Source organism: Pocillopora verrucosa, chromosome 11, assembly GCF_036669915.1.
Source record: "Pocillopora verrucosa isolate sample1 chromosome 11, ASM3666991v2, whole genome shotgun sequence".
Classification (NCBI taxonomy): Eukaryota; Metazoa; Cnidaria; class Anthozoa; order Scleractinia; family Pocilloporidae; genus Pocillopora; species Pocillopora verrucosa.
In genome coordinates, this window is record NC_089322.1 from 17,993,936 (window position 1) to 18,006,884 (window position 12,949).

General features: G+C 40.9%; 1 protein-coding gene across 1 annotated transcript in view; it reads right to left on the reverse strand.

Moving 5' to 3' along the window:
* Nucleotides 1–12,949, reverse strand: part of LOC131777200 (cilia- and flagella-associated protein 54) — a 38,495-nt gene that overhangs the window by 17,027 nt on the left and 8,519 nt on the right. The window contains exons 11-30 of the mRNA XM_059093433.2: nt 12,432–12,508; nt 11,769–11,912; nt 11,184–11,393; nt 10,021–10,260; nt 9,340–9,487; nt 9,164–9,201; nt 8,661–8,834; nt 8,164–8,352; nt 7,027–7,119; nt 6,403–6,588; nt 5,796–5,938; nt 5,292–5,439; nt 4,658–4,813; nt 4,382–4,504; nt 3,506–3,827; nt 3,195–3,293; nt 1,390–1,516; nt 820–937; nt 489–644; nt 70–117 (exon numbers count right to left, since the gene is read on the reverse strand). Of these exons, the coding sequence (XP_058949416.2) occupies nt 70–117; nt 489–644; nt 820–937; nt 1,390–1,516; nt 3,195–3,293; nt 3,506–3,827; nt 4,382–4,504; nt 4,658–4,813; nt 5,292–5,439; nt 5,796–5,938; nt 6,403–6,588; nt 7,027–7,119; nt 8,164–8,352; nt 8,661–8,834; nt 9,164–9,201; nt 9,340–9,487; nt 10,021–10,260; nt 11,184–11,393; nt 11,769–11,912; nt 12,432–12,508 (2,939 nt within the window). The remainder of the gene's footprint in view (nt 1–69; nt 118–488; nt 645–819; nt 938–1,389; nt 1,517–3,194; nt 3,294–3,505; nt 3,828–4,381; nt 4,505–4,657; nt 4,814–5,291; nt 5,440–5,795; nt 5,939–6,402; nt 6,589–7,026; nt 7,120–8,163; nt 8,353–8,660; nt 8,835–9,163; nt 9,202–9,339; nt 9,488–10,020; nt 10,261–11,183; nt 11,394–11,768; nt 11,913–12,431; nt 12,509–12,949) is intronic.

Below are 12,949 nucleotides of genomic sequence, written 5' to 3' on the forward strand. Positions count from 1 at the left end.
AACCAGCAGGTATCAAACGGGCAAACTTTTGAACAACAAACGCTGTCTCCTTTCTTACAGTGTACTCACGTTAAAGATGTCAACCTCTTCAGCTGTTCTTCCTTTGAATCTCCGAGCCTGTTACAGAAGGAAACATTACCTCTTCACTGCATGCTTACTTTAAGTAATCAAGAATTGATTCCTTGGAATTCTTTTCAATTGGCCAAACTATTTAATCAAAAGAAGATCAAACAAAGGCATACCCCAGCACAATTTAACACACTTGTAAGAAATTCTTGAAGCAGCTATTTTGGAGCTTTCGTAGTTACGTGGAATAGTAACGTAATTATGGCAATTTACAAAGAGCGTCGAAAGCAATCTAAGATATCATCGCTTTAGCTCTACCTCGCTCAGTGATTGGTCTAGAAAACTCGCGCCACCCTATCAATCAATCAAATGTCAAACCACTCAGGACTCGGTCACTTTGCGCAAACGTGAATGATACATACCTTTCTCGATACGGTACTGGGCACTACAGACTTTTTCTGTGACTGCGGGGGTCTGGACGCAGTCTCCTGCTTGTTGCGAACAACAATCTCTGTTTCCTCTTTATCCTCATTTTTAGTCTCTCCCTGTCGAGTTTTTTGTGGACTTCTCGTGGGGGGCTGAATATGAACCATATAAAGAAAAAACACTCAAACATAAGAACAAACAAAGATAATACCATGGCACTGAAATGAGAATTTGTTTACAATAAAAAACTCTTTTCTTCTCTCGACCCTTTATGTCTGATTCAAGAGTGCTGCTGAAAGAAGAAAGTAGACGCTAGTCACTCTTTACCTTACTAAATTCAACAATAGCGGTGGCAAATTTCTTAATTTTTTCTTCTTCCGGTCCAGCTGTAGCAGCCGCTTGACGAACTATGGTGGGTTTGTTTGCCAACAGCATTTCATTTCTCCTACAAAGAGATAGAAAGACGTTACATCGCTTTATACAACGCGCCGCCGGCCGCTTCATTCGAATACAGTTCTTCTTCAGCCCCTCCAACCAGAGCCTGTTTATAGGCTTAGTATCCTGCAATTCTAGGGATTGCCCACTGCAATCCAGGTCAATCCTCACCGTCTTTTATCGACTCAGTTGATAATATTAAATTATTTTGTACCTTTTAGGTTAATTCTAGGCCCCTTGACGTTTTTCTTTCTCTCTGACACCAAGTTAAAGGTCATATTTTCATTTAAAAATAAAATAATTGAAAACGACCCAAAATAATAATCAACGCATTTTAAATATTGTTATGGCTGTGTAAAGCACAACCTTTTGCTCCTACCCACGTGACAAAATCAACATGACCCTTCCACTACCACTGTTTAAAGTGATTTCAGCTGTTACCAGATGCCACCACTTGCTCACCTCACGATCCACGTCATGGTATCATTGGTCCAATCCAGAGCTGTTTCTGTCAGACCCTCTTGAAGAGCTTTAGCCAACACCTGGACATAAAAGCCCAGGAAGCGAGTCCTCCTCTTAAATTTGAGTACTGTTAGGAGGGAAGGGTAAATATGTATACGACGATAAGCATGTTGATGGTCCATTTCTAAAACCAGTACACGCTCCAACGCGAACACAAACGAGAACACGAATTATATGGGGTAGGTTCGTGCCACATTTAAAGAGGGAGCTTTACTTCGTTAGAACAAGCAGAAAAAGATCATTTCAAGAAAATGCAATCCATATAACACTTTGAAAAAGGTGAGGAAAGAACAGACGATGGATGAAGACCCTTCATTCAAGTTAAAAGTTTCTGAAGTAAACGGGAAGTGAAAATTATCTTTTTTCATTTAAGATGCCTTTTTAATGAGCAGAGAAAGTATTTCCAAGCTTACAGAGCAGATTTATTTTTTCTCTAGAAAGCTTCACAGTGTAATACTGTTGAAGCTTGAAAACAAACACATCAGCCAAAAACAGGAACATAATTAGACAAAAAGGAATTCAAAGAAGAGGAGAGAGCAAGAATGTAAGTTATCTTGTGCTTTATTCGTTATTCATTATAACACAAATGAACAGTTAAGAACATTGTGAGAGATTGTGATTACAAAATTAAATGTAGAGAACAGAAAGATCACACTGAAGATATCTTGGCATTTAAATTTAAAAAGGTGACCTTGACAGTCTCGACGTAAAAGAGCCTGATGGGCAGAAAACATAATTACACTGTAAATTATTAGCAAAACAAAAAGATTAAAGAATACAAGGAAAGATTAAAATTCTGAAATCACTCTTTGATATGGAGAGGGGTTTATCATCTGATGTAATGCTCAATTCTCAGAACTGGCATTGAAAGAAATATGTACAAAAGTTAAGGAGAATTGCATGGCATCTCAAGGAAGGAAGTGAAGGAGAGGAAAGATAATTTTGTATCAAAGGTCTGTTCAGTTGAGAGTGGAATGGCATGCAATGCGCAGACTCAAAGACAAGATTGGGAGAACAAAAGCATTCACTACATGTTGTACTTGTTGCATCCCTATAGAAAGGCACAGTTAAACATTCAGTACTACACACGTCATGCAAAGCGCGGTTTCACCCAAAAGGATTCTGCAGAACGGGTGATACGCTGTCAGAATAGATCATTCAAGAAAGATTGTGAAAGGTTAGGAGTGCAACCCTCACTCGGTCAGTCAATAGCAGAGGAGACAAAGGATGCTTCAGAGAGAGTTTCTTCAGAACATTCAGCCGAGACGGATTCATCTAGGCCAAGATACCAATCCACATCCCAGTCTTAAAAAGATGGACAATTGTACAGTCAGACATAAAGCAAACAGATAGCTCATGCAGCTTCAAAGTCTGTGGAAAAGCAGATTTAACGTGTGTTATCTGTGATAAAAAGGTCTTGACACCAAAGGTGGAAGTCAACAATAAATGTAAGTTTATATCAAGAGAAGTTCGTGGAAGTTGATAGCGGAAGGTATTGAAGAAATATTTTAGTTCGTCTTTGGTCATTCATTACCCGAAATTTGTCTTTCGTCCGACTATAGGACTGGATCAGGAGTTAATGTGATTTTGGACTAAATATCGATCTTATCCTGAAAACTATGGCTCTTTTACTGCATCTCATTTCACAGCGCTTAAATAAGGCTGAGGCTAATATTTTGCCAAAGGGGATCAAAACATGCCTTCAACTTGTAAATGTTCCGGTTAGCGCCCCTCCCTTCACTTACCTTCTTTGTACGCTTGTTGAGCGGGGAGATTGGCAACAACTGAGTGAAGGACAGATGGATCTTCTGAGCCAGTTAGTTCCTCATCATCACGGTTCAAAGCTGTAAGGATAAACCCACAGAAATAATACGGAAATTGGTTTTGGTATAGGTAATAACATGATTTTGAGTGCAATTTGGTTTTTATAAGCGCAAGTAAGAAACTTCATCTGTTTGTACTTGGAAGTTTTGCGACAAATTGATTCGCTTGATCATTCTTCTATTAGCTTTCAGAATTAAGAGGAAAAATGGAACTGATTCGGTGCTGTGCTTACCTTGTTGACTGAGTTTTAAGATGTAGGCTTCCAAGGCCTTCAGCTCCTCATTCTGTGCGTCAGCAGTGAAGGCAGCGGCTTCCTTCTCAAGTTTTCCCAGCCCCTTGCCTCCTCCACCTTTGGGCTTTTTAGTCGCCCCAGTCTTCTTTTTGGTGGTTTTACTCGGTGGCGGTCCTCCCAGAGTGGCAGTTGCCATTGCAGCAGCAGCTTGCATGGTTGTCATGGTACCAGCACTATCAGGTGCAGTTTCGATATTAAGCATTTTCTTGCCGAGTTCAATAATGGCCCCAGCTACTCCCTGCTCGTTCCACATTTGTAATATCTGAAATGTCACACAAGAGCCCTCAAGTAATTGTGACTTTAAACACGAAGAAAAGAATCACAAGCACCAAAGAACCATGGATATTTCCTGCACTGATGCAAAAGATACAATACCACTCACATTTATTGCCGCACCTACACGCGGGTCGAACGCGTGTAATTCGTGAAAATAAAACACGCTAGTGCGTGTATTGACACACGTGAAGTAGCAAAATTACAAGCGTTCTATGGTCTACACGCAAATTCGTGTAGAGAAGTGTTTGGCGCGTGTAATGTATGGGAATTGCACGCGTGTCAAGGGCGTGTTACGTGTCAATATGCATAAGCGGTATTGTTAAACGGCAACACACGAGATTTCGTTATCCCAAACGCCTGACATCTCAAACTTAATTGAAATAAAAATCAAGGGAGCCTGATCAAGGTTTACCCTTAAGTTTTTAATTTTTTTCAATTTGCAATCCGTCAAAATCTTTGCCACCCTCCGCCATACTTCTTGCTGCTTAGCTAATCCTTAACTGTGCGGTGTTTTCCCTAAAACAAAATATACTTCATTACCTTGGCTATATAATAAGTCATTGTGGCGATCATGTGTGACAAACTGTCAGAAGTAGACGAGGACTTTCTATGACGTGTCAGTGAAGGGACCTCTTGGAGTACAGCATGACACCGGAGGAGAACCTGAAAAAAATACAAACCGTATATTTATCAATTTCCACTAATGTTGTATTCATAAAAAAGCGTATGCAGGGTCTGAAAAAATGCGTTCCAAGCCACAGTTCCGATTTAACAGCTTGCATTTCTCCGTTAAGACAGAAACAATGTTCCACAAACCTGTACAACTGGTTTAGCAGGAATCTTTTGGTGAATTAAAGGGGCTAGTAGTCCATAACACTGAACAACAGCTTGTAAACAAAGCGCAGTGTCATTCAGCCAGCCTGAAACTTGAATTGCAAGAAGAAGACGCTCACATTCTTCAAGGCGAGCAACCTGCATAAAGAGATATGATATAATAAGCAGTAGCTTGACACAGGTCATTCCTGAAGAAAATCACCCATAAAAAGGGAGGGGGAGAGGGTTCCTGAGCTCCTTTAGAAGCAGAAGCAGTATATTGTAGAGACCCATACAATTCCTATAATAACATAACAGTTATACTTTCGAGTACATGATGAGTTGGCGTTTCCTAAAATCGTTCCTTTTCCTACTCTGAAAATTTATTTATATTCATTTTACGGAAAGAAATTCAAATAACACGTCACCGCACTCGTTTGCGAGAAAACGACGATTTACTTCTCTGGTGAGCTCCGACGATAGAGAATAAGCCGCCATTTTTCAATGCACACGCGTTAGTCAAGTGTGAAATGAGGATACAGTAAGGATGCGCAATGCAAGACTGCCAAATTGCCTTAAAACCCTTGGTACTTAGAAATACTTGAAATCTCTGATAAAATAAACGCAAAACAATTACCTGCCCATTGTAAAGTGGTCCACTATCACACAGACAGTCACAGAACAGATGCCCCTCTCTGATCCTAATGTCCACGGATATGAAGATACTCTGGAGAAAGAGTCTCGCCAATACAGGTGAACATTCGCGCAATCTGTCCTCGTCGACTCTGCCAAATAATACAAAACAGTAAATTAAATAACTTCACTTACTTATCGATGTATTCAGTACCTCTGAGCCCATTAACCCCTTTACTCCTTGGATCTCATACGTAATTCTCCTTACTGTCTGCCATAGAGTTCTTATAATGTTAGTTCAGAGAATTTGTTATTGGATCAAATAATAATCCCTCGCTTATATTTTTCTTTATTCTCATCACTTGTCTGCTTGATATTGTATCGTTATTGTTAGGAGAATTTCTGTCCTGGTCACTCATGAGAGTTAAAGGATAGAGGGCTCTTGTAAGTATATATTAATAATTTTAAAAAGTAAATAAAACGTGAATTGTTCAACGTTAGTACAAACCTTTGTAGAGAGATGCACAAATCGGAACTGGCTGTTTGGATATTGGTGTTCTCTTCAAATATTTCACGCTCCTTTACAAAGTGATTCCACAAAACGGACGCAGCAGATTTAGCTACTGATAACACGCCCGAGGCAAAAGAGAGCTGTAAATGAAAGGAAATCACATCGCATTACAAAGCCAAGATAACAACGCATTCAAAACTTCACACAGGTAATACACCTTCAGGGCAGCGTTTCAAATGACTTCTTAAGACGTCCGTGTCAGGCTTTGTGTGTGGTACATGAAGTATAGCGATAGAAGCACAGTGTAACCTCTTTTTCGCCGCACCTTTAATCGAGGGCTACCCCATTTAAAAAACACGAACTATGATTTCGACATGAAACAGGGTTTCTATAACCTCTATCTGTTACTTCCATTGTAAGAGCACCTCAACTCAGAGAATACTTTTTCTAGCCTTGGGCTATCCCCTGTCACGCCGCACAATGCCACCCAGTTCTCTCTGTCACGTCGCACAATGTCACGCAGTTCTCTTTGTTCATTCTGTCAGTACATCATGTTGCCTTACTACCATACAATCTAACAGTCACGCTGAAGCTTGTCACGCACCTGAGCTAAATACCCCCACGCCATAAGGGTAGGTAATGGATGAGCAGCAAGAACAGGTCGACATGTTAAGCCAACACTTCCACCGATCAGTTTACCATGTTCATTGTAAGCTGCTACTGCTGCCATGTACTTCTCATCTGCTTTAAGCCCACGCACAAAAAACTTGATGTCAGCAGTGGCCGGGATCTAAAAAATTGGCAGCAATTTGGAAAATGACTGGTTCCCAGTTGTTCAAAGTTGTGGATAACGCTATCCAAAGGATAAATCGCTGTCCAGTCAACTGGATAGAGATTTAATCATTGGATGGCGTTGTCAATCCTTTGATCAACTTCGGTCTGTTGTTATGTTGGAGTGCAATTGAGCAAATTTCAAGTGAGAGGCGTTTGAAAAGAAACATTGGATTGCCATTTAAGTTTCCTTGCGTATCAAGAAGTTTTTGTTTTGAACCCTTGCATATTTCTTGTGGTCATAAATCCTTTTAATGTAACTGATCGATAACATCACTTAGTTTGTGGGATTTACATAGTATGCTATCAATACACCAGTGATTACTTCCCCACACAGGATCCTTTCATTTCACATCTGTTATACAAAAACAATGATATCTTAAAACTCAAAGAATACCTCTTCACCAGTCCCTGGCAGCTGATAGTCATTAAGCCTGACTTTAACATTATTACCGCTGGCCGACCTTGCAAAGAGTCGATACCATGCCACCTAAAATACAGAACAACAAGTCAGAATTACACCATAATACATGAGATCGTTTCTGCGCCTTACAAATTTCAAGTCTAATACTTGTACCGTAAAGAAAAAAAGACTAGCCTTGCCTACAGAATAGACGCCTTTTTTTGGCGTTTTTCAAGCAAGAATACGGGGGCGCGCGGTAAGCGGGATGAAGCAACTTCCTCTCTTGAGCGTACATCGCCATTCGCGCCTACCTCGCGCTACACTTACGTTCGCGTCTACTAAACTGAAAAATACGGGAGGTGTTTTACAAGATAAACTAGTCCCACTCCTTGTAATTTCTGAGGCTTGAATTTTGAATAGCCTGCAGTGCAGACGTCCTATTATAACTTCACAAGCTCGTGATCGTTTATCCGACCTGCCATGTTTGATTTAGAGTTAGAGTAGACGGTGAGGGAAGGGGCAGGAAAAGGTTAGAGTAATTTCTATTGCCCCACCCTCTCCCCTCTACTTCCTTTTGATCGTCGTTAACCCCCTTGGTAAAAATTTCCTTCTCTCCCCCACTTCTATTACTGTAAAAATAAAGATGGCTGCTTAAGTTTTCCTCGCGTCTACTAAACTGAAAAATACGGGAGGTGTTTTACAAGATAAACTAGTCCCACTCCTTGTAATTTCTGAGGCTTGAATTTTGAATAGCCTGCAGTGCAGACGTCCTATTATAACTTCACAAGCTCGTGATCGTTTATCCGACCTGCCATGTTTGATTTAGAGTTAGAGTAGACGGTGAGGGAAGGGGCAGGAAAAGGTTAGAGTAATTTCTATTGCCCCACCCTCTCCCCTCTACTTCCTTTTGATCGTCGTTAACCCCCTTGGTAAAAATTTCCTTCTCTCCCCCACTTCTATTACTGTAAAAATAAAGATGGCTGCTTAAGTTTTCCTCGAGAAAATACTGAGCACTAGCTCGCCAAAATTACGCCTGCTCTGCAGGCTAAGTTTTGAGCAACTGTGAACCTTTGCATTCGACGAGTATATATATATATATAACAAGGAGAAAGTCAGTGAGTGCAAATGTACCTTTTCTCCTGTTTTTGGCTCGAAGGGAGCTGGTTTGAACACCAACACAGCAGAGCTGCGGTACACAAGGAGAGGGGCCGGGGGGATATCAGAAGGAAGACTGTCGTCACTGGTGTCGTCTGTTTGTCTGTTCCAACTGGATACTTTCCTTTCCTGCTGCTGACACTTAACAATCAGCTCTTGGCTCTCCTACAATGGAAGTAAACGCGTGCCAAAAAAATAAGTTACAGTCACGCCTCGCGTCCTATATCACCGGAACTAATCCAGGTTCTCATAACACAAAGCCACAGTTCTAGTCCCCCCCTGGGCAAGGTGCTAGTTCGTCACTGGGTTACCTCCCCCGGCTTTGTGTCAAATCTACCTGACAGTTAGCTGGTACACAGTTACATCTCCGGGGGAAACAATATGGGTGTACAGTGTCTCACCTAGGAGCACAATACAACAACTTGCTGAGGGCTCCTACGCAAAACTGTGACAGATTACTTGAAACATCATACCTTAAGAAGCTGTGTTTGTCTTTCAGTCCCCACATGACCCTGTGACGTAACAGCCTGTCCCGCCATGTGCATGCGCAGCAGTGCTTTGGACAGCGGGTTCCTGTTGCACTCAGATAGCAGTTCATTCTCTGCATCACTAAAATGTAAGGAACCAGCACCAGTCTTTGGTTTCTCCTGTAAGGTAAGATAGGAAAATTTAGGGATGACTGTTTGATTTTACCAGCATCATCATCTTCAACTCGGATAATGGCTGAAAGCCATTTTCGAGTTGTTGTAAGGACCCAAATTCACTCCTTTCATCCATCACGCCGACACTGGATCACTCCTTCCTTCCATTACTGTTAACTTTTACGTAAGTCTCCTTGCGTGGGACTCAACTGATAGTTGAGAATTGGAGTCAGTTCAGTGGTCTAGCATCCAACCCCTTTATTTTCCGAGTTCAGTGGCTCACAGTCACTTTGGTTTGATCACGTAACAATTTCAAATATTGTGCTTTCAATTACCTTCTGTTTTTTGGCTGATCTCTTTGGTTCACAGGGTTCTGTACAAGAAAACGAGAAACATTTAGCGGTTTGACTGTCATGCATCAATCTGGAAAGATTTTATTTCCCAATGTACACGAAAATCTCTTCCAATTTTGAAGCCTTCATGAAAAGATATTGAATACTTATTGCTTCACCTTGCCCCAAGTTGGCAAGCTTTACAGCAACTCTATGTCGAACAAACAGCAACTCCATGTGCAAAGTTTCTATCATCCGCTCAAGCAAGTTAGAATCCTGATGTTCTGTGTCATCATCTTTCGTCTTAGGTTTGCTTACACTTGAAGGCTTAAGGAAAGAGGGAAACAAACATGATATAACTATGTTTTTAAAATACACATTTTTAGGTTTGTTTTGCTCAGTTACAGCAGTAAGTCAGTAAGCCAGCCTGTCTGTAAGTTAGTCAGACAGTGGGTGTTACTCAGACTTTATTGAGGCGTACCCCAATTCATGTTTTCTATTAAATCTCCTGTTTTCTGTACACTAACTCAGTGGACTAAGCCTTGAGGGCACGTGGACCAAAAAAACCGATATTCATCCCCGATTTCTGCGGCATAACGTGAATTAGAGTTTGTCATCCCCCCTTGGACCATCGCAAGTTACCAGCCTTGTATATCGTCAGGATTCCTTCACAATTCACCGGTACCCATGTATACTCCTGGGTGGAAAGAGACAGAGTGAGGGTAAAGTGTCTTGTCCAAGAACACAACACAATGACCTGGTAAAGCTTCAAGCCCAGCCTCCTGATCCAAGCCCACTGACAGCTCACTAACTAACTCACTAACTTAGAACTAAGACCTAAATACTGGTTGCCTCCTTACCTTGATCCAACTGATATCAGCAATGTTCCTCTTTCTTGTGTCAATAACTGTATCACGTGCCTTGGTGATATCCCTGAGCCCCTGGTCCAGGATGCCCAGTACCTTATTGAGCACCTCTCTTACACCCACAGACACCCCACCCATGGCCACCATCATTTGTTGACTGACGTCTGTAAAAAGACTTCTCAAAGACCCAGGACCCATGGCAGGTTTTTCTGGTGATTCTCCTTCAGCTCTCTCCTGCATAGTCACAGGTGAAAAAAAAAAAAAAAAAACCGAAATGTTGCGACCACACTCCAAGCTGAATATACTTCCTTCACTCACGCTTACAGTCTGGTTTGGCAAGTGATGGATTTTTTCCCCTTAGTTTTGGCAGTTTATCACTTTTCTTCGCTTCCAAAATTTACCTTGTATATTCTGTTATATTTTACCACAAAATTTTGCTCTTTTGGGGATCATTGGTACAAGTTTCAGGTTTGATTTGTTTTCTCATTCGCAATCAAGGTTATCAGGGTCAACTCACATTGAATAAAGGGGTAAGTTTCCAAAGAAACTGTGGTGCTGTGTCGGTGGGAGAGTATAGCGGGTAATTTAGTGTTAACAACTGGGTTGAAAACGTAAATTAGCCACCGTAAAGGGTAGCCCCCTTCGAAGGGCTAACGCTCGAAACGTCAGCTTTTTTACCCTTTACGGTGGCTAATTTACGTTTTCAACCCAGTTGTTAACACTAAATTACCTGCTCAACTCACATTGGTTAAGTTTAAATCTCTATAGTTTCCAGCAGACCATCTTCAAGTCATACAACGTTTTATGAGTGTCTCGGCCATCGTTCTCAATTTATTTCTTTTACCACGTCTCCCAACCCCCCCCCCCCTCTGTTCATGAAGATGTGAGATGATATCTTCATCCTTTAAGTTTCATTAACATGGTTTTTCTTCTGCTGTTAAACCTTTACACACTAGTATCAGTATGCATATTCTCCACACTGTTCTCTATACATTTCCGAAGGTGCTGACAAGGAGAATTCCGTTAACAATCACGGGCTTATTTAGTGAATGATCACTTTCTTTACTCTCATGACCTTAATGTTTGATTCAGGGGTGATATTGTAAGGAGAAATTACATGCTGGTCACTTTTGGGGGTTTAACGGTTAGTATCTGACCTGTTTATTATCCACCGTCTCTGGGGATACAGGAATTGTTGGTGTCTCCAAGATATCTGTGCTGCCGACCCTGGAGTTGTCAGTGGTCCCTGCTTTACATTCCAACAACAGAGAAAACTTCAGTGTTACTTCAGCACTGAGAATGGGATCAAAAAGTGCAGCATTACTCCAGGAGAGAGCTGTGTGTGCCACTGTCAGAATGTATAGCCACTGGAAAAGAATGAAGATACAGAAAATGAATGACTAGAAACCAAAGTTCGTTGACAAATTGATATCAAAACACGTACATTAAAAATTGAAAGCGAAACACGTACATTTTCTAAAGAAACTGTGGTGCTGTGTCGGTGGGAGAGTATAACAGGGTAATTTAGTATTGTCAACTGAGTTGGTAACGTAAATTGGCCACCATAAAGAGTCTAAAGCTGACGTATCGAGCGTCAGCCCTTCGTCGTTCATTTTAACGAAGGGCTGACGCTCGAAACGCCTTTACGGTTGCCAATTTACGTTGTCAACTCAGTTAAACTAAACTAAATTACCCTGTTACGTCATACACTGTTCAAGCAAATAAACAAATGTCATACTTACACGATTGAAAAATACATCATTTAACAGCTGTTTGCAGTTCTCCAGAGACGAAGAAAGGATTCTCTGGAAATGAGGCTTGCATTTTGACCAAAGGAATAGAGAAGCATCCACCATCATATCAATGTCTTTCATCAGGATGGCAGACTGAAAAAGAAAACAGAAAAAGTAAAACACATTGTGTACATGACTTGACATTGTGATTACTTAGAAAACTTTGCACATGGCTACGCCTACCAAGGAGTCCTCTGTGAGGTGGGGCAAGGTTTTAGCGAAACCAAAACTAAACCCTTTACACCCTGACATCAGTATGCATATTCTCCATACTGTTCTCTACACAAATCCTAAGGTGCTGACGAGGAGAATTTGTTTAACAATCAAGAGCTTCTTAACAGTTGGTGATCACCTCCCTTAATCTCCTTTAAAGATCAAGTGCTGTTGGAAGCAAAGCAAAACCAATACATCTCAGAAAGAAAGATGAAGGATGCTATCCATAAGATACTGTAAGTCTCTGTCCAGTAGATAGCGCAGTACGTTTTGTGTAATTCTCTGCTGGATAGCGATTTATCCAATTGGATAACGTTACCGGCCCGTTGAACGACTAGGCCCAGTTTTACAGCACAATTTCCCCCTAAAAAAACCTAAACTAATTACAATGGGATTTACCTTAAAAGGCTCCTCAGAGCATGACTGAATAACATCCGCTAAATGCGTTAGTTCCTCAAGCGGACTTCCAGTTCTCCCTGCAAAACAGCAAAAGTTCAAGATCTTTTGGTAGAACATTGCAATTCAATTATCAGAGGAGCTTGATGCTCGAGGCTTGTACAATTTGTTGCCTAGGGTTAAAAATGTTGACTAAATTGAAAAGGGCAAAGGAAAATTTCATTGGATTGTCATGCCAATCAATCATGAATTTTGAGTTTATATAGTTACATTACCACTATTTCACAAGAGTAAAGCTCATCTTCAAGGGATGACTCTCTTATCTTGGGGATGGATAAGTACATGAACATGTATCAAGTATAAACGTTCCGAGGTAATAATTATGGAATGTCTAGGATCTTACAACTTATCTGGAGATGCATAAAATAAACAAAAAATAATAGTAGAAGATAGTACTTATAGTAATAATATAGTATAGATTGACACAAAATGTTGTGGACCGCATCACAATATGATGTTCT